Source organism: Bos indicus, chromosome 8 (assembly GCF_029378745.1).
Source record: "Bos indicus isolate NIAB-ARS_2022 breed Sahiwal x Tharparkar chromosome 8, NIAB-ARS_B.indTharparkar_mat_pri_1.0, whole genome shotgun sequence".
Lineage (NCBI taxonomy): Eukaryota > Metazoa > Chordata > Mammalia > Artiodactyla > Bovidae > Bos > Bos indicus.
The window spans coordinates 63,907,649-63,933,362 of NC_091767.1; the positions used below are offsets into that span (position 1 = coordinate 63,907,649).

Sequence of the window (25,714 nt, forward strand, 5' to 3'; positions counted from 1 at the left end):
TCCCCTGGAGTAGGAAATGGCAACCCACTCCAGTGTTCTTGCCTGGAGAATCCCATGGACAGGGGAGCCTGGTGGGCTACAGTCCATGGGGTTGCAGTGGGGCACAACTGAGCAACTGAACACACACACACACACACAAGTTCTCTCTGGAATAGAATGGGATAATAGTACCTATCCTCATAGCGTGGTTGTGAGGAGTAAATGAACTAATGTATGTGAAGAGCTTACAGCCTGCTAAAAATGAGAGATCAGGGAATGTGGGTGATGCTGTCATAACGACGACAGTGACAAAGGGAGTTGACAATGCATGACAATGATGCAAATTTCAGTTGTCCTAAGGTCTGGGAGCACTTCGATTTGTCCCTGCTTTCCCCCATATCCTGAGGCACTTGAACAGTAGACTTCACTCAAAACACAACAAAACAAACCTGCCCACTTTTACAGAGAGAAATGGGGGGAAATCCCTATGTTGATGTGGGGGAACATTGTAGAAATATTCTAGAAATATTCTGATATGTTTTCCAAACTAATCATGACTTGTTCGTGGGTAATGAAATCAATTTAGTAGGTTGTTTTCCAGCATGTTTTTAATAAAATAAAAGAGAAAAAGAATTGTTAAATGGAAAAGAAAACATCATAGTGCCTGGTGAGTATTAAAAGTAAATAATGTTTTATGAAACATCTGTTTCAGGGTTACAGATATATATTTGTCTAAATGTGCATAGTGGGTGGCCATGTAAATGTATTTCTTATTATGGGTCATTGTCAAAAAAGTTTGACAAACAGAAATTAAGATGCTGCAGTGGGCTTCTTGAAGGATCCCATTTCATTTCCTGAGTATACTTCCTCCTTATTTCCAAGCAGAGAGGAACGTATGTGTGAAGCATGGGCTCTTCTCTCCCTCCCTGCAGAATCGGCTTCCCGGGGCCCCCTGGACCTCACGGAGCTCGTCGGCGTCCCGCTGCCCTCCTCTGTGTCCTTTGTAGCTGGCTATGGTGGCTTCCCAGCCTACAGCTTTGGGCCTGGTGCCAACGTCGGCCGCCCGGCCAGGACCCTCATCCCGTCCACCTTCTTCAGGGACTTCGCCATCAGCGTGAGGGTGAAGCCCAGCAGCCCCCAAGGCGGTGTGCTCTTTGCCATCACGGACGCCTTCCAGAAAGTCATCTACCTGGGCCTGCGGCTCTCGGGCGTGGAGGACGGCCGCCAGCGGGTCATCCTCTACTACACGGAGCCTAGCTCCCAGGTGTCCCGTGAGGCCGCCGCCTTCCTGGTGCCCGTGATGACCCACAAGTGGAACTACTTTGCTGTGGTCGTCCAGGGCGAGGAAGTGACCCTCCTCGTGGACTGTGAGGAGCATGGCCGCGTCCCCTTTCCAAGGTCCTCCCAGGCCTTGACCTTCGAGCCCAGTGCGGGAATCTTTGTGGGCAATGCAGGAGCTACGGGGCTGGAGAGATTCATTGTGAGTTCAAGTCTTCCAGACGAGGAGGCTGCTGGACACTGCAGCAAACACCAGCGACTGTTCTTATTATCATTTTATCCTTATGTCCTCGGGCATGCATGCTAGTGGGACAAAAGCTAGGCTCGAAACTCAGAACTTAGATTCTATTCCTGAGTTTTCAGTGTAGCCTGATGATTTTAAACAGCAGCTGAATTCTCTGATCCTCTCTGTGTTTTCTTATCTGTGAGTGGGGATTAGAAAACTTAGGCTATAGGGTTGTGGAATCATGTGAGCTAGCCTGTGTGAAAGCACTTTGTCTGTTTTTAGGCATTATAAAAAGGGTAAGGTTTGTAATTCATGTTTTGTTCAGTGATTTTATCTTTGGAAAATGGTGACAGCTGCATATAATTTCTGCAAAGGTGGAAGAGCTGAGATGAGAGTGTGAGGTAGTTGCTGTCTCTCCTTTGGGACAATGTGCCTTGAAAAAATATCAGAAGACTGATTTTACTGTCAAATGGATTTTTATGAACGAGCCATTCTAAAGCAAATCCCAAGTTATTGTAGTCATTCATTTAGTCACCACTAGTCTTACTGGGTTGGGAGGATCCCCTGGAGGAGAGAATGGCTACCCACTCCAGTATTCTGGCCTGGAGAATTCCATGGGCTGTATAGTCCATGGGTTTGCAAAGAGTCAGACAAGACTGAGCAACTTTCACTTTCATTTTGATTCTTACTGATACCTTCCCAATTGATTTAAGACAGGACTGAGCTGGAGTTTGGGTTTATCTGTAATACAGTGGAATATGGATTTTAAGAAGGTAGAATCCAATGAACAGTTTTGAAACTCTCACTTGGAGATGGACCTCCCTGGTGGCTCAGATGGTAAAGAATCTGCCCACAATGCAGGAGACCCGGGTTCAATCCCTGGCTCGGGAAGATCTCCTGGAGAAGGGAATGGCAACCCACTCCAGTATTCTTGCCTGGAGAATTCCATGGACAGAGGAGCCTGGCAGGCTACAGTCCATGGGGTCACAAAATTTTGGACACAACTGAGTGACTAACCACCACCACATATGCAGAATGGGCTATTGGGGGTAGGGAGGGGAGGCAGAGTGGAGGCAGGGAGCCTGGCTGACAGCTACTCTGGGGACAAGTCCTTCCAACTGGAAGCTTTGAGCCATGGGGGAGAGACACTTTCTGGTGGGGGAGGCGAGTACTTTAGGGTTCATTGCTGACAAGTTAGGGACCTGGGGACCTGTTAGGAGGCTGCTGTTATTCTGCACTTTGAATACTGAGCTCTCTAAGGACCTCTCTGGTTAGTGAGGCTCATTTTACATTGTCCCAGGGAGAGCCCCCCTTAATGAGAGCAGGCCTGGGGATGGCATGGTTTTCTTTTCATGGCCTCGGGCAGCACTTCTCACTCCTGTCCTCTCACTGGTTCTGCTCTGTATAAAAACAGTCGTGTGTCCCAGTGGTACTTGTGCTGTAAACGCGGCCTCCGACCCCTCTGCTTTCCTCTAGGGTTCCATACAGCAGCTCATCATCCACCCTGACCCCAGGACTCCCGAGGAGATGTGTGAAGCTGAAGACTCCTCGGTGAGCCGCCCCACTTCTCCCCGTCACCCCCACTTCTCCCCGTCACCCCCACTTCTCCCTGTCACCCCCACAGTGGGCCCTGAAGCCCCAGCAGCCAGAGAAGGGCCCGGCACCCAGGCAGTTTTTCACCCCAAACGTCATGGAGTCTCTGAAATCCCTTATCTTGGCAAGCGCTCCATCAAGTCCTATTTTGAGCTTTTTGGCTTTGTTATTATTTTTGAGAACTTCAGCCATGTCTTTGGTGTTTGGTGGAGGATTGGTGGCGGGGGGAGTTGTGTTTCTTCTAAGGTGTTAGGTTCTTCCATGGCTGTACCAGTCAATGGCCTGGTTTCCAGACTTCCTGCCAAGAAAGGGTGTCAGGATTCTAAAATAAAAGTTAAAACTCCAAGACGTTCTGAATGTAAATTCTTACAAAAACAAACCTAAATTTAGCTTTTATTTGGCAAATGAATCAGTTCCTCAATTAAAGGGGGTGGTGAGCAGGGAAAAAAAGATGGCTCCTTTTCCCTCTTCCTCCCTCCTCCCCCTCCCTCCAGGATTGACTGAGTACCTGCAAGGTGACCGACCTGGGGAGATGCGGGAGATAAAGAGATGAACTGGGGACCGTCTGCATCCTCAAGATGCTCAGACATACCCAAAAGCAGTGATAGACCTGAGTGTAATTGGTCCTCAGACCCAAATTCTTCAAGTCAGGCAGGGGCAGGAAGGTGGAAGAGGAAGAACAGGAAGCGGGTCAGGAAGGAGTTGATACCTGATCAGTGACAAGCAAGAGTCAGCCAGATGAAGAAGAAAAGGTATTCCCAGCAGAAGACACCGCACAAAGAAGGAAAGTCATAGGCCAGCAGAGCATGGCGTATTCGTAGACCTTTATATCCTCTATCTGTCAGCCCCAAAGCTAAGCATAAACTTCTTTCATTCATTCAGTAAAAAATGTTGCCAGTGTACTTGGACAGCCAGCCCCTCAGAGGTAGAACTTGGCCCTGGGAGAATATTTGCTCTCCTCGAGTCCATGATTCCAGCCTGGCATTCCCATGATGCTGAGAGAAGGGAAAACTTGTGTGTATATATTGCTTCATCTCTGTGGTGCTATTAATATTGAACAAACAGAAACAATCCAAGGGTCCACAAGCAGGTTACAAAATCATGGCACACGGTGTCCTGGCTGCCATCAGGGGGCTAATTGTGAAGACTAGGTAACAAGAGGAGGATGTTCTTCAAATATAGTGGTTCCCAGTGAGAAATTCTGATGACAGTCAGCACAGAGGGAGTGCCTTTTGGGCACTTGGGCAAAATGTAAGTAGGTATGTTGGAGAGACTACATTGATTGTATTTTTTGTTTGAGCAATAAAATGTGGAAGGAGACAAAAAGAATAGCTCAATCACATGCTTTCCCCTTCACCCCACTTTCTCTGTACACCTCCATCTACATCTTTCCTTTTACATGTACCCTGCTTCTCCATAGGAGTCTGTTTCTATGACTCCCCAGTTATCAACTTTTCTCCCCCTCTGCCCACATGATTTGTCTCCACACAGGCATCTGGAGAGACCAGCGGGCTCCAGGAGACGGATGGAGTAGCTGAGATCTTGGAAGCAGTCACCTACACTCAAGCCCCAGTGAGTACCGGGTACTGTGCTATGTCATCTTGGTCAGCTTTTAGAGGGCTAGGCATTGTCCAAGAGGACCCAGACTTGGTCTGAAGTCTCTGTCCTCACATCTGTGACTTCATTCGACAGCTCACCTGGGGAAGTCAGGAAAATACTGGCCAGTGGGCATTTTGCAAAATCCTCAGTGTAGGGGGATTCCCTGGTGGCTCAGAGGTTAAAGCGTCTGCCTCCAATGCGGGAGACCCGGGTTTGATCCCTGGGTTGGGAAGATCCCCTGGAGAAGGAAATGGTAACCCACTCTAGTATTCTTGCCTGGAGAACCCATGGATGGAGAAGCCTGGTAGGCTACAGTTCACAGGGTCGCAAAGAGTCGGACACAACTGAGCGACTTCACTTCACTTCACTCAGTGTAGGGGAACGCCGATACCCAGGTGCCACCCTGTGCTGTGACCAGGGGAGGGCTTTCCAAAGGCGAACTCTGCTCCATTGCCTCCCAGCTGTGTGAGCTTAGGTGACTTACTCAGCCTTTCTGAGCCTCAGCCCCTCTTCCACCAAACAATAATCAGAGTGCTATCTTGTGGGGTCCTTGCGAGGTCCGATGAGGCTGTGCAAGGAAAAGGTCTCGGCCCAGTGCCTGGCACAAGGGAAGTGGCTGTTGTCGCACTTGTTCGGGGCTCTGGCTATGAGAGGGAAGTTGGGGCCCTCACTCCTGTGAGATGGAGAGCCCTCCTAGGAGCTCATTTCTGGTCCCATGGGAAAGGCAGCGGTGGTGTGGGCCTCCTCCCTCCTGGGAATGTGCCCTGTGGCCGAGACAAGGAAGTGGTTTTGAAAGCATTGAATCAGACTGTGGAGACACCAAGGAGCCTGTTCTAATAAAAACAGCCAGCAGTGTCTGAGTCACTGAACACGGAAGCCCCAGCCATCTCCTAGACTGGTCTGGCTCAGTCTATGGACACATCTCTGATGGAAGAAAGCAGGGAGCTGGAAAGAAGGCAGAGGCTATAAATCACAGACCTCCGGAGACAGAGGTGTGGGTGGGGCAGAATAGGACCAGAGTCTGTTACTGTGAGAGGGCCTTAACGGTCACCTCTTCCTGTTCAGAGATGTACAGAAAACTGCCCTTGGTACTACTGAACAAACTGTGAGGTCCAAAGAAGGAAAGAGACTGGGCCTAGGGTGTGTGGCTGAGCTGAGGCTAAAGCACAAGTCCCATTATGCCCCATCAAGGATTTGGCCATGACCTTGTGCTGCTGGCCGGGGTGGTGTTGCAGGGGTGCCCCCCCAGGACCACAGCCAATTTGGGGGTAGCTGTGATGGAGAAAGTGAAGGGTCCAAGGTGCCTGCCTGGGTGGTGACTCGGGGTAGCTGTGCTGAGCAGTGTTGCAGTCCCATGAGCCCATCATCCCTTGGCCACCCCACTGGCATGTCCAAGACGTAGGGCAGCAGGGCACAGAGCCATGGTCCTCTAGGCTTTCTGGTCTGGTGCTGCCCCCCAGTGTACCAGCTCACAGCTAGGAGTGAGGCTGACTCGGGCAGAGAGACTAATAACCCAAGGTGGTCCTGAGGGACGGACTTGAAGCGGGGCTTAAGAGCATGGGACGCCATGGAGGTGGAGGCGGGTCAGGCACGGCTGTAACCTCTTTCGCAGGGCGCTGTTTTCCTTTCGTTCCCCGGGGGAGGCACGGGAGTGCAAAGCTTTGCCTGAGGATGTGCAGTCTGGAGGCGGCAGAGCCGGGTTTCCAGCCTGGGTCCAGGCCACAGTCAGTCACATCAGCCCCAAACTGGGGACTGCCCCCCCTTTCACCCTCCCCTGGAAAACTCCCCCCCCGGCTCCCCACCCCAGGACGGGGGAATTTCCCTCTTTGGCTCAGACGTTCCCCTCCCTTCTCTATCTGGCTTTTCTCTTGGAATGAATCTCACTTCCCTGTCCTCACCCTTTGCAACCTGCCACCCTCTAAGATACAAACCATGACCCTCAGACTGAATCATGGACTGCCTGAGCGGTCAGGGACTTAAAAAGCCAGCCCCTCCTCACCTCCTTCCCCATTTAGGGTAGGAGTCCCTGCTGCCCCATTCTTCCTCCTGCTAAGTCAGTGTCTGCTGACACACCTTTCCATTTCTGGAAAGCTCTATCTTTGCTGAGTTAGAATTAATACCCTATGGTTCTCAGCCCTGGCTGTGCATCAGAGTCCTGAGTGTGTGTGTGTGTATGTGTGTGTATATGTGTGTGTATATGTCTGTGTGTGTATGTATGTGTTTATCTATACTGTGTGTATGTATGGGGTGGGGTGGGGGGTGGGCGGAACTTGGAGTCGGTCTTAAAAAAAGCCCCTTGCCTGGGCGCATGCCCAGACGTTCAGATTCATGAATGAATGGAGTGAGATCGAGGGTCTGTCTTACACAAAGCTCTGCAGAGGATTCTTTTCCACATCCAGGACCTCTCTTCCAGTGACACCCAAGGCTCACAGATCCCCAGCACACCAGGCCCTTTCACCCCTCGTCCATGCCTTGGCTCCTGCGGTTCCATTTGCCAGGCGGGCCCTCCCCCATCCCATCTCTACCTGGCCAGTTCCCACTCCTTCAGGGTCCAGTCCAGAGCCCCTCATTGGAGGCCACGGCCTCGGTCCCCTCCTCACGTGTGGCTCTCCATCCTGTAATCTCACAGCGAGTAGTGCCTGGGTCTGTGTCTCCCCGATTGTCCAACAGTTCAAGGACAGACACCCTTCTTATTAATTCATTTCCATATCCCAGGGATCAGGTAAGCCATGGAACACAGTAGGGCCTCAAGAAATATGTGTTGAATGAGGGCCAGCAAATTACCACATTTTAATTTAAAATTAAAGACTCAACATTCGCATTTTGTCACAGGCCACGCTGGTTCTCCATCTACACTAACCCCTGAAAACCAGCAGCAGCCTGTTGGAGGCAGGACCCCTGACCCTGACCACCAAGAGTTGGCTCACCAGCTCTGCCTTGAACCCAGGCTTCATGGCTGCCTTGGTGGGAGTTTGTCTAAAGAGGTTTTTAGCTGACAGGCTGGAGTCAGTGATTCCCTGTAACCCAGCATTTGCCACATTGAGTTACTAAGCTTAGCCCACCCTTTCCTGACTGTCCTGTGTTTCCTGAACCCTGACCTGCCCTACCTGCCTCATCTCCAATCCCATGTCCCTTATGAAGCCACTTGGCTTCCAGCCACCGGCAGCTTTGCTCCAGGATAAACACGGGCTTTCTTGGCCCCATCAGGGAACCATGTGAAGTGGCTTCCCCTGGACCCTGGGCAGGGAGAGGAGAGGAGAGGACCTGCCTGGGGCAGAGGTGCTTACTGCTCTGCTGGATCACTATACAGCTGGGAATGAGGAGTTCTTCTTGGTGCTCTTCCCAGCCTCTCCTTGGGTGGGAGCGTGCCTGTGTCCCGCTCCCACTACCCCTCCTGGTCCTGCCTCACCAGCCTTCTTTAGTGCATCCTCCTGGTCTCCTGGCCTAAACCTCAACACCCCAGATCCGTGCTCTCATTAACACCAGGGTGAACTCCCTAAAGTTCACACCTGCCCGGATCCCCCCATCCTGCTACCCAAGGGATGCTGTTTGTTGCTCCTTTACAAGCCCAGACTTCTCACCTAAGAGCCAGTCCCGTCCCTCTTGCTGCCTCCCCAGGCTTCATCCCCCTGCTACTCCTCCAGCCCTCTCCAAGATCAGGTTTTCAGGCCCTGTCAGTGTTTTGTCCCTTCTTACCTCAATGCCTTCCTCCATTCCTGCTTTCTGAAACGGTTTCTTCTTCAAGGCTCAACTTCTTGAAGCCTTCCATCCTTGCTCTCACCTTGGAAACTTTAGAGTACAGTAAACTACATCTTTTTTTTTAGTACAGAAATATTCCATATTCATAATTGAAAAAACAAGTGCAGATGAGCAAAAACATAATTATTACCTTTAATATCAATACCCAGAGAAATCACATCTAGTGATGTGGATGATGGCTACCATTTATGGGCTCATGCTCTGGACCTGGCCCTGTACCAAGCACCTCCATGCATTTTATACCTTTTAAGTAGTTATTATTTTATTATTATTATATTATTCCTCCCCATTTTATAGGGGAGGAAGCTGAGGCTCAGTAAGTTATATGACTTACTCAACATAACATAGCTAATAAGAGGAGAGTTGGGATTTGACCTGAGTTTGATTATGAGAACTGAACCATTAAGTCCTAAGTTATGGGGCCCATAAGAATCTTCCTTGTTCTGATGGACCAGAGACTCATCATTTATATACTAGGTTCTGACATTAAGGAAATAGCTTTCTGTTATTAGTCAGGATAGGTAAGTGATGGTTGTGGTAAGAAATTTACCCTGAAACCTTAATGTCTTAGTTATTTCCTGTTCTTACCACAGACCCAACACTGGTCAGCAGGATCCTTCTGTTCACCCCAGTCCCTTGAGCTCAGAAAATGATGAGACTGTCTGACCCCTGATGAGCCCTGGGTCACAGGAACTGCTGTTTGATTCTGGGTCTGGGGATGACCTTTGCTACCCTTTATCAGGATTCCTACCTAGATGTCTGAATTGTTGTTTCCAACTATTGGTTTTTTTGTTTGTTGTTTCCTAGTTGGCAAAGGTGGTTAAGATATAGGTTGACTTTGAAAAAGCTGCACAGAAACTGAAGTTTCCTAGAAAGGAAACCATACCTGTCTTTTATTTTCATAGGCATGCGTTATTAGTATACATCTGGGATTGGATTTATCCAGCTTTCGCTGAACACAGCCCTCTTCCCCCCCGCTCCCTCTCTTCCTTCCTTCTTCCCACCCTCCTTCCCCCCCTTCCTCCCATCCTTCATTCCTCCATCCCTTCCTCTGTCTCCTCCCTCTAACACATCTTTACCGAGCACCTCCTCTGTGCTGGCCTGGGATGCAGGGATCACAGGAATGTGATCTCTGTGCTCCAAGAGCTTCATCCAAGAGTAGCAGGGTCTCGCTGTAAACTGAACAAAATTTAATTACCCCAACATGCACCTTTTTCAGGGACTGAGGAAGATCAGTGATGACCTAGGTGCACAATAGGCAAGATAAGGCTTTCTGGGTTTACTCAGATTTTGTGGAGATACTGTTTTCTCCAGTGATACTCACTGCCGTCTTTCCTGCTCTCATGCCAAGTAAATCCTTTTGGGTCTCATTTTTCCTCCCTGCAGTCTAAAGAAGCAGAAGTTGAACCCATACACACACCTCCAACTCCATCCCCTGCCTCTGAGGATGCAGAGCTTTCTGGTGAACCTGTACCTGAAGGGACCAAGGAAACCAGCAACTTGAGTGCTGACCCGCACAGCAGCCCCGAGCAAGGCAAGTCCCTGGAGCTTCTTCATACTCCGTGGGTTATGTTGAGTGATGACTGGGCGATGTGTTTATGTATAGATGATGTGTGTGTGGAGCATCTCACTTGACTTTCCCTTCAACCTTGAGTAAGGAGCTGCAATCATCCTCACCTTACAAATAAGATGGAGAAGTCAAGTCATGGAGAAGTGATGTCACCCAGCTAAGATTGTACAGCTCATAAATGGCAGAGCTGGCATTTAATCTTGATACCAAGCACTTTTAACCCCCAGACTCCACCCCTCTAGGAGGGCCTGGAGTGTGAAAAGCTTGTGATCACTGTGACTGTTTATTAAATACCTACTGTGTGCCAAGTGTTATATACTTCCTCTCCAATCCCTACAACACATCTCCTAGTTGGTAGTATTAGCCAGGATTTTACAGATGGAAAAACCGATGCTTGGAAAGGTGAGCAACGTGTCCACAGTCACACAGCTAGTGAGTGGTGGAACTGAGCCAACACTCAGGCCTGACTCCAGAATCCCTACTCTTTCCAGCCTTGGCCACAAACTCACCGACTCTCAGAGGATCAGGCCATCTAAACTCCTGTTGGCACTTATCGGAAACTAACGGATGGCCAGAGAATGGCAGACACCCGGGAGGTTATCAGCAAGCCTGGCCTCCTGGTTACCCATCCAAGGCTCTCACCATTGCTCAGCCATACAGAGGAGCCCCGGCAGAAGTCCAGGGTCTGACAGATCCCCCAGGCAGCAGCTGGACATGTGCGCATAGCCTGAGATCAACCTGCATTTTCTGCCCTTTATCAGAGGGGTAGCCATTCAAATTGAAGTAAGTTATAGCCAACACCAGAGCACCGAGATTTAGGTGCAAGACCCCCCCATATTCACACATGCAGCCCTGGAACTGGTGACATAGAAGATTTAATTACCCAGGGACATGGTCGTGGTGAACTCTGAAGGAAAAGCAGCTTTCAAAACTATATGTGTGCTATGACCCTAAATTTGAATATATGTTACTTATATCTATTTATATATTGCCACACAGAGCTGTGTGTGTGTTTGTATGTGTGTGTGTGTGTTAGAATGATATACAACAAAATGTTGTGAGTAGGCATGATTATAGGTGGTTTTCATTTTCTTTTTTCTTCTGTATTTTATAAGTCTAAAAAAATGACTTAGATGGTGAAGAATCTGCCTGCAATGCAGGAGACCCAGGTTCGATCCCTGAGTCAGAAAGATCCCCTGGAGAAGGAAATGGCTAACAACTCCAGTATTCTTGCCTGGAGAATCCCCTGGACAGAGGAGCTGGTGGGCTACAGTCCATGGGGTTGCAAAGAGTGAGACAAGCCTGAGCAACTAACACTTTTACTTTCATCAGTAAATGAATGTTATTTTAGCAAGTAAACTTGGGAAGTCTGTTCGTGACAGAAGGTATACAGTACTGAATTTAAAAAATTGTATAATAATTTAATAAAGTCACAATACCAGCAAGGAGTCAGGGTGTAGCTATGGAAAGACTGCTGGCTGAGAGTAGACCCTTTGGACGAAAGCCCTGCTCAGCCACCTATTTGCTGTCTGGGTAAGCTGCTCAACTTTTCCAAGCTTTGGATTCCTCCTCAGTCCACTGGGAGCATTCACAACCCCTGCCTCCCGGGTGGATGAGAGGGTTGAATGTTGCCGCTGCGGGTATGGAAGTGGTTTGTGAGCTGCGCATGCTGCTCTCCAGGGCGTGATTAGAATCTCAGAGAGAGGAGCAAGGCGAGGGCAGAGACTGCGGGGTTGGGAGGCGAGGCCTCTCCTAGACTGAGAAGTGAGTGCGTAGGAGGTGGGACCCAGTCTGAGCGCAGCTCGCCTGTTCCCAGCATCTGCCAGATTCCTTCTGTGGCAGACAGAGGCCAAGCGGAAACAGCAGAGCTGGCTCGAGATCTTTAGAGGAAGGAGCTGGACCCCGAGCCCCAACTCTGGCTAGGGAAAGCCTCCCAAGAGTTGTATTCCAAGGGTCGCTGACACCATCCCGGCACAGGACATTTGAGCCATCCTCACCTTCATTCTTCAAGGGGTGGGGAAGCAGAGGCCTGGGGTCCCTCTGGCTGCTTGCACAGCACCCTTTGGTGGCCAGAGTAGGGAGAATGCGAGAGTGACTGGTGAGGGGCTGATGACTCCAGGACATTCCATTTTTTAAAGTGCACACGGGCACAGCTTCCCTTGAATAGTTCAGCATCTCCCTTCGACACCGTCCTTACCGCGGGATATGGCTGAGCACAGCATGTGTGTAAATGGCTGGCTTTAGGGCCCCTCCCAGCCTCTTGTGTGGGACCTTGTTCTTCCTCTGCAAAATGGGACTAATAATCACAAGGTACTAATATGCAGATCAGAGCAGAACACATGCCGTGGGGTGACAATGGGGAGACTGAAAACATGGGACTCCTACCTTGGTTCTGCCCACCGACTGTGAGGTGGTGGGAGGTCCTTGTAGGGAGCACCGATGGGCCAGGCAGAGGATTCCAGGAAGGAGTGCATGGCACGAGTTAGCCTGGGACCTAGCCCATAACAGGCAAGCATTTGTGTAGTTTAATGTCTTTTTCTTTGCTTTAGGACTCCATTTGCTTTTTAAATTGAAAAGAAATATGTGCTTGTGGTAACAGTTCAATCAATGCAGAGTTGTACGAACCAAAAAAATGGTAGTTTCCTCTCCTGTCCTCTGGAGGAAACCAATATTAAGTACTGTGGTTTAGCTTAGTATGTGTGGTTTATCTGCACACACATATATATGTATGTATCTGTATATTTTATATGTTATGTATAATAATATATTAATTACATATTGATGATGATATATCTAATGATAATGAAGCGTGTATTCTCATACGTATATTTTTTTCTTTTTACAAATATAGAAGCACACTAACAATGAACATTTATCCATCGCTAACTGTATGTCAGGCACCGTCCTCAATGCTTTTCTTATGTTAGCTTAATTAATCTTTGTAACACATACATAATCTTCAAAATGACTCTATGAGATAGGAATTACGATCCCTTCTTTATAGGCAAGCAGCCTGAGCCACAAGTTAAATGACTTGCCACAGGTCACATGCCTAGTAAACAGCAGAGCTGGGTTCTCACCCTACAGTTGATGCTGGAGCCTGTAATTGAAACCACCTTGCAATACTGCCTTTCAGCGTCTGTCTTTCTGCAGCACTTTTTCCCTCTTAATCCTGTATTACGAACATCTTTTCAAGTCATAGATGAAAAGAAACCTCATTCTTTTTCACTTGCAAAGTGCAGTTACTCATTGAAAAATGCCTGCTTCCTGTAGGGTCTGGTGAGATCCTGAATGATACACTGGAGGCAGTTCAGACTGTGGACGGTTCCCCGACTGCAGACACTGGCTCGGGGGATGGGGTCTTCCTTCATGTCACTGAAGAGGTGAGTGAATGGTAAATTTCATGTAAGTTGGTAGTACATTTGCTTGCTTATTTCAGACCTGATGGTGACTTGTCTTGGGTACTGCAGAAGGCTGCAAGAGTTTTAGTTGAACACCATGGAGACTGCCTCCCTCTTCCTGGTACAGAGGAGGTGGGAGTCCCAGGGCCCAAGATGCTCCCCAAGGATGTGCCAGGACAGGGGAGGAGACACAGCTCAGGCCGGTCCTCAGACCTCCCCAGAGGTGAATACTGGGCTCTCAACACAGAACCTGACTCCCTCCTGTTGTGAAGATGCACAGCTTCTTCCGCCCTTTGAGCCCCTTCAGGACAGAATCAGATTTTTTGCAGTGTGTCCACTGTATTGTTTGGAAATTGGCTTTTACACATGCAAAGCCAGTTGTTTAAAATGCTGGACATGGGAGGGTGCCAAATTAAAACATATTATGTTTCTCTCCTCTGTGTTAGTCGCTCAGTCGTGTCCGTCTCTGAGACCCCATGGACTGTAGCCTGCCAGGTTCCTCTGTTCTTGGAATTCTCCAGGCAAGAATACTGGAGTGTGTTGCCATTTCCTTCTCCAACTCAGAACCTTCTTACCTCTGACCTTTGCTAAGAACGGTGTGTCAGCTCATTCCTTCCCCTATCCTGGGACGAAAATTCAAGACACTCCTCTCCCAGTCACTGTCTAGTAAACAGCCTATTTTCACAGGTATTTCCAAAATCCAGTCCAGCATAATATAAAAAAATCAATAAAAATACAGATACAACCAGGAGCCAGGCAGGGAAGGAAGCACAGGAACTTCCTGTCTATTTTCTTACTTCTTTCTCCTCTCTCTCATCACTACCCACCCTCCAGCAGCTGTTTTCAACATCTGCAGAGCCTGGCCCATCTGGAGAAAACGGCACAGTTTTATGTGTCTGGTCAGACTGTGATCTGGGCCTTATGTGGGGAAGATGTCTTATTGCTAGAATATTCTTTCATGGGGGCTTTTGTGATTCCCCAGAGGTCCTGCAAGGGATCTAGGACCCAAGTCCATTTTTAACCTTTTAACTTCCTCCTGGGCTTCCACCCTCTGGTCACCCTGAACCTCTAGGGGGCCCTGTGGGTTGAGTTCATCTCAGGATGGCTTTAATGGCTCTTTTTGGAGCGGTTGTTATCATTCTATCACCAGGAAAGCAACAGCAGGACAGTTATCTCTCTGTCTCTCTCTCTCTTCACTCTGAGTCTAGATGGCTGCCTGCTTTTGCCTTTGGTATTTCCCTAGAGGAATCAAACACCAGTCCCTTTGTCTCCCAAAGTCCGAGGACTATGTATTCTGCTTAACAAATGGTGGAGGGTGGGGGGAAGCCACATCACACAGAAAATTGTCTCTAGAGGAATCTTTTTTAAATAATTTTTTTAGTTTATTTATTTATTTTTGGCTGTGCTGGGTTTTCGTTGCTTTCACTAGTTATGATGAGCCAGGGTTTCTTCATTGCAGTGCATGGGCTTGGCATTGTGGTGGTTTCCCTTTTTGCAGAGCACAGTCTCGAAGGCAAGTGGGCTTCAGTAATTGAATTCCCAGGCTCCAGAGCACAGGCTCAGTAGTTGTGGTGCACAGGCTTAGCTGCCCAGCAGCACGTGGAATCTTCTTGGACCAGGGATCAAACCTGTGTCCTCCGTTGGTAGGCTGATTCCCATCCACTAGGCCACTAGGAAATTGCCGAAAGGAATTCTTGTTCTCTAATTGCTTAGCCCCTAAATGAATTCTTTCCCTTTTCTTACATAGCCCGGAGGTGGGTGGAGGGCAAATATCGATAGGATAGGATAGAACTGATTCTGTTTCCTTTCATTGTCTCTGTGCATGTCCCACATACGTGGTCTGGCTCTTTTTTTTTTAGAGGTTAACAGAGGTTATCTGGAGCCTCTTGAATTATACTTGCCCTTTGGAACTTTAGCCGACACTGAGTCAGAATAAAATCTCATTTTAACAACTTATTGACCAAAGATGTATTAATGCGTCTTTTGCTGCCCAAACATTATTGACTGGAGTGTTTCAATATTCACTTATATAACAAATCGCCAACCAAAGGCTTTAGTTTCTGCAAAAATCCCCTGGTCAATAATATGTTAAAATCCTATGACATCATCTTTTCTCTTTTTTGGAGGGACAATAATTCTATAAGGATTTAATGTTATATGGGAAAAGAGTTCTGTAGCCCAGTGGGTTTGGGAAATGCTCCTCTCTGTATTCTGGTTATAGGCTCTAAGTCTTTCAGCAAAGAAATCTAACTCTGATCAGGTTAGTGTTTTTAGTATCAAAAGAACTATTTTCTGCAATGAAACAGAGCAAAACCCCACCCAAATATTTTTTTTTTTAAAAAAACAAACCTTTGTGAAACCGAGATAAAGCACAGTTGGTTTGGTGACACGAGCCGCAAAAGTTGCTCTCTCTCATCATATCCTGCACCTGCTGTGTAACCTTCAGAGAATCTGCCTGTGAATTTTCTAAGGAAACTGAGTCACAGGGAAAGAGAGTGGTGTCCAGTCTTGAGAAGGCTGAGGAGGACAGGGTTTCTGCCTACATATCTCTGAAGCAGTGTCGTGGGGGAAGACACTCACCCTGTTCCTATGCTCCTGGACGGGCATGCAGGAAAGGTCACAGGGAGGCAGGGGCTGGACTGAAGTGTCTAGTACCCGAGCAGGTGTCTCAGGAGGCAGCGATCTCCCAGTCACTGGTGTGGCAAACAGATGCTTGGAATCAGGTGGAAGACACAGGAGCCTTTCAGTCTTTCCTGCCAAAGGGATTCTGGGGGCTTTTGTGGAGCTGGGGCAACATCATAGATAAGAAAGTACTTTGAGGAAAGAAGATACAGAGATGCCAATTGCCAGCCACAGCCATCTTGATCAGGGCTATGGGCAAGTGATCTGGTCCCTAGTGATGTCTTTGTTCCCAGAGTCCATACACAGAAGATTTGGCAGCAACAGCAGCAGCCGGGGAGGCCAAGGTGCCCATCAGCACTGCTTGGGAAGCAGAGGCCAGTAGCGTGCCCACCGGAGGACTGACCCTCTCCATGCCCATTGAGGACCCCGGGGAGGGGGTCACTCTGGTAAGCAGCTCGGAGTGCATGCTCTACTTCACTTGTTTCTGGAGTTTGGCGGTGTCTTGGATGGGAGCAGTCACTGGTCTTCCTCACCTGCTTGCAAAGTACAGAGTGATCGATGGCCTTGTGGGGCCAAGTCCAAGTAGACTCAGATTTGGAGGCCCAGGCCTCTGTTGACTGACTCAGCAGGTGTTTGTGGAGTACTGCGCTGTGCTGGGCACCAGGTGAAAAGGACAGATCCAGCCCCTAGGGGGACAGAGAGGGAAGAGGTATGATAGGAGAAGCACAGGGGAGCATAAAAAAGGGGGCCCAGAACCCAGAGTTAGGGGTCCAGGAGGCCTTTCTGGGTAAAGGATGCTGAAGGGGAGACCGGGGGATGCTTAGAAGTAGCCTCGTGATGGGAGTGAGACAGATGTTCTAGGAGGTAGGCCAGTAGGAGCAGAAGCTGGAGGCATCAAGATGAACACAAAAGACCTACCCAAGTGCAGCATGCCTGCAGGGCCAGGCGTGAGCAGTGGGGAAGGGAAACTCAGCTGGAGAGGCCTCTGAGACCACGGGTGCTGTGAAAAAGAACCTGAACGCTCAGCAGAAGTGGGGAGTCACTGAAGGGCATTTCGGAGGAAGTGACCTAGTCACAGCAGGATCTTGGATCCCTTGACTCCTAAGTGGGGAAAGAAGGAAGTAAACAAGCCGGGAGGTAGGCAGGTGGGTTGGGGGCTATGTCTAGGTCTGGAACAGGAACGTTGCCTTGCTGTAGGAGTAGTCAATGATGCCACCTCCTGCCAAGAATCCCAATGAGTAAAGGCCTGGAAAACATCCATCGGATCTGTCACAATGATGGTTGCTGCCCTCAGGGAGGGCAGTTCAGTTCCTTCCAGCCATAGTGCAGCAGGTCAGTGATGGTGGCCCTGGTGATGTCTTCCTATTCAGGGTGCAGAAAACGAAGAAGGTTCAGCAGCGACAGCAGCAGGGGAGGCCGAGGAGCCCGTGAGCATTGCCAGGGAAGCAGAGGCCAGCAGCGTGCCCACCGGGGGACTGACCCTTCCTATGCCCACACAGGACCCTGGAGAAATGGTCACTCTGGTAAAGAGTGTAAAGTGCTGGAAGGCTGTGGGTCACAGCTGGGAGCAGATCCCAGCCTTCTGAGAGGGCCAGTCTCCATTCTGTCTGGCAAATCCAGAAGAACCTGAATGGGGAGGGGGCACCTGACAAATACTCCCTCAGAGGTGGGGTCTGCCGGTGCCCATGAGTGTGCTGTGGAGAGTGCTGTGGCCCCTGGAGGCATGGGGACAGCGCAGGGCTGATGCAGGGCTTGGGAGCGGGAGTGGAAGAGTGCTGGGTGTGAACGGAGGAGGTGATGGTGGCCACAGCCACGCCCATTTCTGGGCACAAGCACAGGTGGTCAGAGCACAGTGGAGGGTCCAGGTTCAGGCAAGCCCTGGCATGGTCCAGTGGCCTGGCCAGGCCTTCTCAACCCTCCTTTCAGGCATCATGGAGAGACACTCCCATCTCCTGAAGGCAGGATGCAAGGATCCAAGGACACTGCAAGTCTGTCCTGTAACACCGTCATAATGGCTGTCCTGCACGTCCTTCAGACTCGACAGATTCAAACCTAGACTCCTTATTCTCTTGAGTTCCTGTCTCAGATGATGGAGTCCTCATCCACCAGCTGCCAAATCCAGAATTCTCTTCCCTCTTCTATACTTCCCACATTCTGTCATGTGTCAAGTCTTGTTGATTTTTCTGCCTCAACATATCACACTTGTGCCTCTTTCTACCTTTCTCCAGTGCCAGCCCCCTGGATCGAGCCACCGCATCCCCAGCCCAGACGATGGCTAAGGCCTCCCTTGGCCACCTCCACCCTCTCTCCCAGCTCCTCCTGGTGGGGGCAGCTGTCTGTGGGAGGCTTCCCACTGTTCCCCTTGCAGGCCCTGCTCCCCCACCTGGCCGCCACGGCTTGCAGGGTTCAGCCTCACCAGCCTTGGGGCCACATCTTGGGCCACTGACCCTGCTCTCAGTGCTCCAGCCTCACTGGTCTTTTTTCAATTTCTGGATCATGCCTCACTCCTCCTTGCCTTAGAACCCTCCCACCCCCCTCTCTTATCTGCCTGGACCTTTTCCTCCTCCTCCTTCCCTCCTTTAATTCCTGCTTATCCTTAGAGTTCAGCTCAAACATCACTTTATTAGGAAGGCGCCTCCCAGGCTGTGAAGTCTGCCTGTCAGACACATTCACAGCACCCCTGAATGTCTCCTTGGAAGGTCTCATCACAATTGTAATTAGGAATAGTCTGGGTAAATTGCTCATTTCTGGCTCAGCTGGGCTGTGGGCTCTGTGAGGCTGGGGAGCACACACATCTTGCTCATAGATCTGTCTGCATCCCTACAGATGCTGGGGCCTCAATAGATGTTTGCTGGGTGCGTGAAAGGAGGGGGTCGTCAGGCTGTCACATACCAACACTGGTCTTTGAGATCCTTCCACACATTCATTCTCAGCCTTTCACCTCTGGTACTAATGTCCAGACAAGGAAACTTTACAGTGGAGAGGGCATGCCCCTACCAGGTGATGGAGCGCCCCAAGCCACTTGCTGGTTACATGGATTATTTTAATTAACTAATCATCACTACCACCTGCCCTTTCTTTTTCTTCCTCTTCTTCGCCTTGCTTCCCTCCGCCCTTACCTTTCCTTCCTCTTAAAGGCAAATCCCTTGTCACAGGGTGAGAAAACTGGGGATCAGGTTCCAGTCTTTACTCAAAAGAAACTAAGCTAGCAGAGCTGTCTGGAGATAGAAGGGCTTCCTGTGCAGGTGGGGAGTTCCCATTACTCAAGATGTGCATCCAGCAGAAACGTCTTGGAGGGGACTCTGGGGCAGGGAGGGGATGACCTGAGGGGTGCATTCTAAGCCTGGAGTTCTGGGGGTCTGTGGGCTGAGGCTGGTGCTAGATGAGCTATGGCCATGCTTTTGTCTGATGACCTCAGTAGTTTCCTCCCTGCAGTCACACACCCAGCGACCCGGGGTATGGATGAGGTGGATGATCCCTTGCGCCAATTTCCTTTCAGAGTCCAATCAGTGAAGAAGGCTCTACAACAGCAGCAGCTGCAACAGATGTGCCACTCGGCACTTTTGAGGAAGAAGAGGCCAGCGGGGTCCCCACCAACGACCTGGCTTTCATCACACCGACAGTGGCCTCCGAGCAAGGGGTCACTTCTGTAGGTGTCTCCTAGCATCCTCTCCAGCTCACAATGGGGAGGGAGGTCAGGGTCATGAGACAGGAGCAGTTGCTGGCCTTCCCAGAGCCATATGCACAGGCGACTTCGTTAGGGCACGGATTTAGGTCGGCACCAACAGAGGGAGGCAGGATGTAACTGAGGAGCATGGCAGAGGGGGTCAGGGGAGCAGGCTTGGTCCTGACCCTACGACGCCCAGCTTTGTCTTAGGAGAACTTTCTCAGAGCGTGGTCCAAAGTTAGACAGCATTGCTGGGATCAGGGGAGGCAGTGAGCACTGCTAGGGAGGAGGGCTTAGAGGAGATGCACGTTTCAGAAGAGGATCGTGAACCTGTGCTTTGGTGAGTATGTCGGGAGTAATGACAGTTGTAGGTAGGCAAGTGCTTTGAAACTGGGCTAGCACCACTCAAAGGACAGTCGACAAAACTCCCCAGCAGCAGTGTGCGTGTGGCGTTGTGGGTGAGGCGACACGAGTCCTTATGTTGCTTTGGCTTCTCAGGGTCCTGGCGATGAAGACTTAGCAGCAGCCACGACAGAGGAGCCCCTTACTGCGGCTGGGGCAGACACATTGGGCAGCACTCCCCCTGAGGGGCCCCCACTCCCCTTACCCTCAGTAGCCCCTGAAAGCGGGGCCCCTCCGGTAAGTGAAGATTTCACTTCACACAGAGGTGTGAAGATTTGACTTGGCCAGTCTTACAGAGGAGGGAAAGAAAGGCCAGAGTCATGGGAAGGGCGTGGGTTTTCATCTTGGTTTGCAACATGCAGAATTGGGGCTTTTGAGAGAACACATGAGGAAGCTGCAGTCTGTAGAGATAAAGCATGAGGTAAGAACCTAGGGCACCTGGCTCTGTGTCCCAAGTTGCCCACATCTTTAACTGAAGTGAGTCCAACAGGCAGACCTGCCGAAAGCTACAAAGGCCCATCTCAAATGTCATGAGATTCCCATTCTGGAGGTGAGAAAGCTTATAAGATGTGGCAGAGACTATAAAGGAAATAGAAGCATCAAAGGTGTGTGTGTGTTGGGGTGGGGAGAGGGTCCAATTACCTTCAGGTGCCGTGTAACACAAGTTTCTATAATTCTGGGTTGCAACTGTATGATCTCAGGCAAATCCTTTTTTGGGAGCTTCAGTTTCCTCATCTGTAAAAGAGGGTAGCTGTGATGTCAAGTCAGAAATGCAGGTCAGAGACTGTTTGGAAAGTTCTGTGCACAGGTGTGAGGTTGTCACTACTTAAGGGCTGTGACTTTGTCTTTTAGAAGTGGGAAACCCAGAGCCAGTCCTCGGCATGGGCTTGTGTGAACTGGGGAATTAAATTGCCCTTTAAGTGTCAATATTTTTAAAGGAAAGTGTTCCATTGGTGACCAGCTTGGGCTTGCCAGTTCCCCGAGTAGCACTTGGTCACACATGCTTTCAGAGCCTTGAGTCAACCTCCAGGCACGTGGTCCCTCAGCCACAGTGCTGACCCGGGACTGGAGGGACTATGGGATGGTACATCTGAGAGCCAGCTGCAAGTCCCAAATGCCTACTGCACCAGCACCTGGTGCTTGCCAAGCACTGCTCTGTCTTTATTTTTTGTTCATTCACTTGTCATGACTCCATGCACAGCAACTCAGGGCCTTTAGTCTATACACTTGGAAACTGAGATGAATATGACCTCTTTCCTATCCCCAAGGAACTCACAGTGAAGGGGCAAGAAATAAGCCTTTTGCATGGACATTTATTAAGCACTCTGGGTTCCAAGTTGATCTATGCACAACGCCACTCTCTGGTGCAAGGAGAGTCATCTCTGTTTCCCAGGCAAGGGGAGTGACATTTAGGTAAAGGAAGCTGCCTGCTGTGGCGCGCCCCTAAGACCAGGGCCAGGATTTGAACCCGGGCATACTGGCCTGCAAAGCTCATGCCCTGGAGCATCCCCGAGAGTGTGGTGTAGTGAAGCGGCCCCAGGTTGGGAGCCGGGAGGCTGAGGTTCTGACTTGTGGTGAGTCTTGGTGTTGCTTTCTGTAAAAGGAGAAGGTGAGCAAGAGCTCTGGTTTTTAAACTTTTCTGCATCTTGGAGACACCTGGATGCTTAGGTTGCTGCAGGTGTCTGAGTCCACTGCCCAGCCAGTTGAGGAGCTCCTGGTGCCAGGGTTCGTGCTCCCAGGAGACTCGACCGGGCAATGAACACGGAACCTGCCAGGCTGGCTGGATGCCTGTGGCCCCAGCTCCTGTGCTGTGACTCCCTAAATGAAGTGCCTCTGCTCCTCTGGTCCTCACCCCAAGGAGCACACAAAACCCCAAGACTGCCTCTCCCCACAGAGATGCCACATCGGGTGCAGCGGTGCTGGCTGGCCACGTGCCTTCACGTAGAGCCAGTTCTCCTTTTTCTAAAACTTTTTTATTATGGCAACTCTAAAAATTCCCAAAAGGACTTAGAATAGTATAAAAAACCCCCTCATATACATCAGTCAGCAACATAATATGTCTTGCTTTTATCCACCTCCTACAGCTATCTTTTTGGAGTGGAGGGAAGGCTGGAGTGTTTTAAAGCAAATCCCAAGCATCATATCATTTAACTCAAAAACACATTAATGTGTATTAAAAGGTTGATCTGGGACCTTTTTTCCCTTTGCCACAGTATCATCCATCAGTGGGTGATAATGGATGTCATTATCCATCTAACAAAGCTGACAATGGTTCCTTCACATCATCTAATACCCTGGCTATTTAAATATGCCTTTTTATGGTTAGGTTGGATCTGAATCCAAACAGGGTCTACATTGTTTGGTTGGTGTCTCAAGTCTCTTTTAGTCTGATTTTCTGCCACCTACTTTGTTCTTTTTGCCATTGATTTGTTGGGCAGCCTGGTTCAGTTGTCCTTAGATCCTTTATATTTTGTGCTTTGAGAAGCTGGTGTTTGGTGAGGGCCTGGTGAGACCAGCTATGCTGATGGCCGTGTCAGTGACTGACTACTTCTGAGAAGTTCTGTGTCAACACATATAAACACCATAAATTGCATTTTGTTGACCCAGACACTTCTGTTCTAGGAATCAATCCTAAAAGAGGTAATCTTATATTAAAAAAAGCTTTCTGTACATGGATGTTAATCTTAGTATTGTCCCTAATGGAAAAAGAAAACTGGATACAGTTTAGCCAACAATAGGGGAGTTAACTGACTTAAAGGATGTTCAAATAATGGGACATTATGCAGCTATTAAAATTAAACTTACTAGGAGTATTTAATGACAGAGGAAAATACTGTATAATGCTAAGCTAAAAAAGTTGGTTATGAAATTTAGTATACTGTGTGGTCTTAACATTTTAAAAATAGATACGTGCAAAAGCCCGGGAAGGAAATACCCTTTCTAAATGTCAGCAAGTATGGCCTTAAAGTAGCAGAACTGTGGTGGTTGATAGTTTCCTAATATATGGTGGTGTTTCCACCAAGGATGCTTCTGACTTTTCCAATGAGACTTTTTAAAATTTCTAAGAAGAGAGGTGGCTGGCTCAGTGGTAAAGAATCTGCCTGCCAACACAGGAGACATGGCATCAATCCCTGGCTCAGGAAGATCCCCTAGAAAAGAAAATGGCAACTCACTCCAGTATTCTTGCCTGGGAAATCCCATGGACGGAAGAGCCTGGTGGGCTACAGTCCATGGGGTCACAAAACAGTCGGATAGGACTTAGTGTCTAAGCAACAAGAAAAAAGAAGAGAGAGGGAGAGAAAGGAGAAAGGGAAAGACAAGTGTGCAGCATTTCATCCTGGCATATAACCTGTAAAGATACATCACCCTAAGTGCCTGTGTATAGAATCTGTGACAAGCTGAAATAGGTACCCTGATTCCTCAGGAAATGATTTAAAAACACCACAAAGACAGTAACAGGACCACCCACTCTGAAGTATCTTTTGGATGATTTTGAATCTTAGACTTAACCCAAGGTAATGGGTGAGAGGGATACCCACATCTGGCCCTGCCACACCCCTCTCTCTGTCTGTTTATGTGTATAATGGGGATGTAGACCTTCTCCCTGGGATGAGAATCAAATGAGCTAATACCTGGAAATTTTACCTGGCATGTGGTACATGCTTAACAGATTAGGTATATAAAACTCCTGCATAAGCCTCCTCTGAAGAGGAACGTAATTTCTGGAGAGAGAAGGGGACAGGAGGAAGGGGTGCCCAGTGCTCCACTGACATCTTGTTCTCTTTAGGGTGAAGCTGAGGAGGGGTTTCCTGGCCCCCCTGGACCTGCTGTGCCTACTGAACCCACGGTGAGATTCCTACCCATGCTTGTCACGGGCACAAAGTGCAGGGGGCCAGGGATGCACAAAACAGCCACAGAGGATTCGTCCCCTCAAGTGCCCTGCAGTCAGAGCTCAGTGCTCACTCCTGTACCAGGACTCTCTCCTGGAGCCCAGCAGTTTTATATTTATAAAGCTCCTTTATATCCTGTGCCCTGAAAGGCCCCTGGGTCCCTCAAATCCCAAGCTGAACTTGTCACCATGCTCCTAGGCCTGCTCTCCCTGCAGGGCTCCCCTGTTCTGGGAATGGTACCCCATCTTCCTGATCACCAAGAGAGAAGCCAGGAAATGTCCTCAAGTGCCTCCCCCCACCTCCCTGATCCAGTCAGTCCCCAAGCCCCTCAGTCTAGTTGTGCAACACCTCCTCATCCCTCAGATGGGGACAGCAGCCTCCTGACTGTCTCTCTACCTCCATGTCATCGCTTCCCTTCTCCCACCCACATGCACACAACCTGCCCAGACTCAGCTCCAACCCCTAACCCAGATCCTCCTTGATGATTGAAGGAGGCTTTGCCTGGTTCCCATCCTCAGGAATTAAGTACCAGAAAGGTGTTTTGGAAGTTTCCTTTTGTTCTTTGGAGGAATTTGATGACATTCAACAAGTAGACATTGAGTGCCTTCCTGGTCCCAGATCTCATGATGGACCCTGGGCACCCAGAGGTGTCTCAGGACTGGGCCAATTCTGGAGTCTTAGCCTAGTGGGGCCGACAGATACACACAACTGAGCTTCAAAGCCAGGTGGCCCTACGGCCAAATCCAGACTTCCACAGAGGCTGGTGGGAACACAGAGCAGGAGAGATGAATTTTGTCTGAAAATGGGGTTGGGCAGGGCTTCCTGGAGGAGGAGACCATGGAACTGGACCCTGAAGGATGAGTAGGGATTGGAAATGCAGGAAAAGAGAGGATGAGAGGCTGTGAAAGTGTCCTGTGTTTGAGCACTGGCTGTATGTTGGCTGCACAGCTGGGAGGGAGAGAAGGAGGGCAGCTGTAGAGGGGACCGGGCAAAAGAGCCAGAAGGGAAGTCACCAGCAGCAGTTACAGGGGCACAGAATACTGGAAAGCTTTCAGTGACATGCCTGTCCTTGGAGAATGATGGTGAAACCCAGCATGGGAACTTTTTCTCTCTGCAGGTGGAAGTGGAGGCTGAGGGCTCCGGCCTGGGCTGGGGCTTGGATGTCAGCTCTGGCTCTGGTGACCTGGTGCACAGTGAGGAGCTGTTAAGAGTGAGTATGAAGGGTTAAAAGGCCTGGTGTCAGGTAGTGAGGGGAGGGCAGCCTTCATGAGGATCCAGGAGGGGGGACACAGGGATTGATAACAGATGAAACCAGCCTGGCCTCTGTAGATGACTGCTGAGGCTGACGGTGGGCTCCTGGGACTCACTATACTTCCCATCTACATTTATGTATGCCTGGCATTTCCATCTTTGGTCAGTTTTAAGTGAGTCTGACCTTAGTTTATAGTCAGGAGCCCCACTTTACACTTGCCTCCTTCCCCTGGCAGCCTTCTCCAGCACCTCTTCCACAGCAGGTATGCCCATGACCTTCACTTCTACCACTGGCTCTACCCTCCACCCCCTTACCCATCACAGAGACCTGCTGGCCTCTTCTCTACACAGCATTTCACACTTTGACTTCCAGACCCTTCTCAAAACCCTCCCTACCCTGAGGCAGCCCCCTTTCTACCTCTGCAGACCACTCTTTCTGCCTCCTCGGCAACTCTTGGTCCCCCAGCCTCTTGCCCA

The 25,714-nt window shown here is 49.6% G+C and overlaps 1 protein-coding gene across 3 annotated transcripts in view; it reads left to right on the forward strand.

The window, feature by feature from the left end:
* The window catches only part of COL15A1 (collagen type XV alpha 1 chain), a 103,372-nt gene that overhangs the window by 34,064 nt on the left and 43,594 nt on the right, over positions 1–25,714 (forward strand). For 2 of the 3 annotated variants that reach the window (XM_019966268.2, XM_019966269.2), the window contains 11 exons: positions 912–1,459; positions 2,960–3,034; positions 4,568–4,648; positions 9,821–9,968; positions 13,278–13,387; positions 16,321–16,473; positions 17,398–17,550; positions 19,527–19,676; positions 20,193–20,333; positions 23,884–23,943; positions 25,104–25,196. In XM_019966268.2, coding sequence (XP_019821827.2) covers positions 912–1,459; positions 2,960–3,034; positions 4,568–4,648; positions 9,821–9,968; positions 13,278–13,387; positions 16,321–16,473; positions 17,398–17,550; positions 19,527–19,676; positions 20,193–20,333; positions 23,884–23,943; positions 25,104–25,196 — 1,712 coding nt within the window. The remainder of the gene's footprint in view (positions 1–911; positions 1,460–2,959; positions 3,035–4,567; positions 4,649–9,820; positions 9,969–13,277; positions 13,388–16,320; positions 16,474–17,397; positions 17,551–19,526; positions 19,677–20,192; positions 20,334–23,883; positions 23,944–25,103; positions 25,197–25,714) is intronic. The other variant, XM_070794824.1, reaches the window with a different exon arrangement.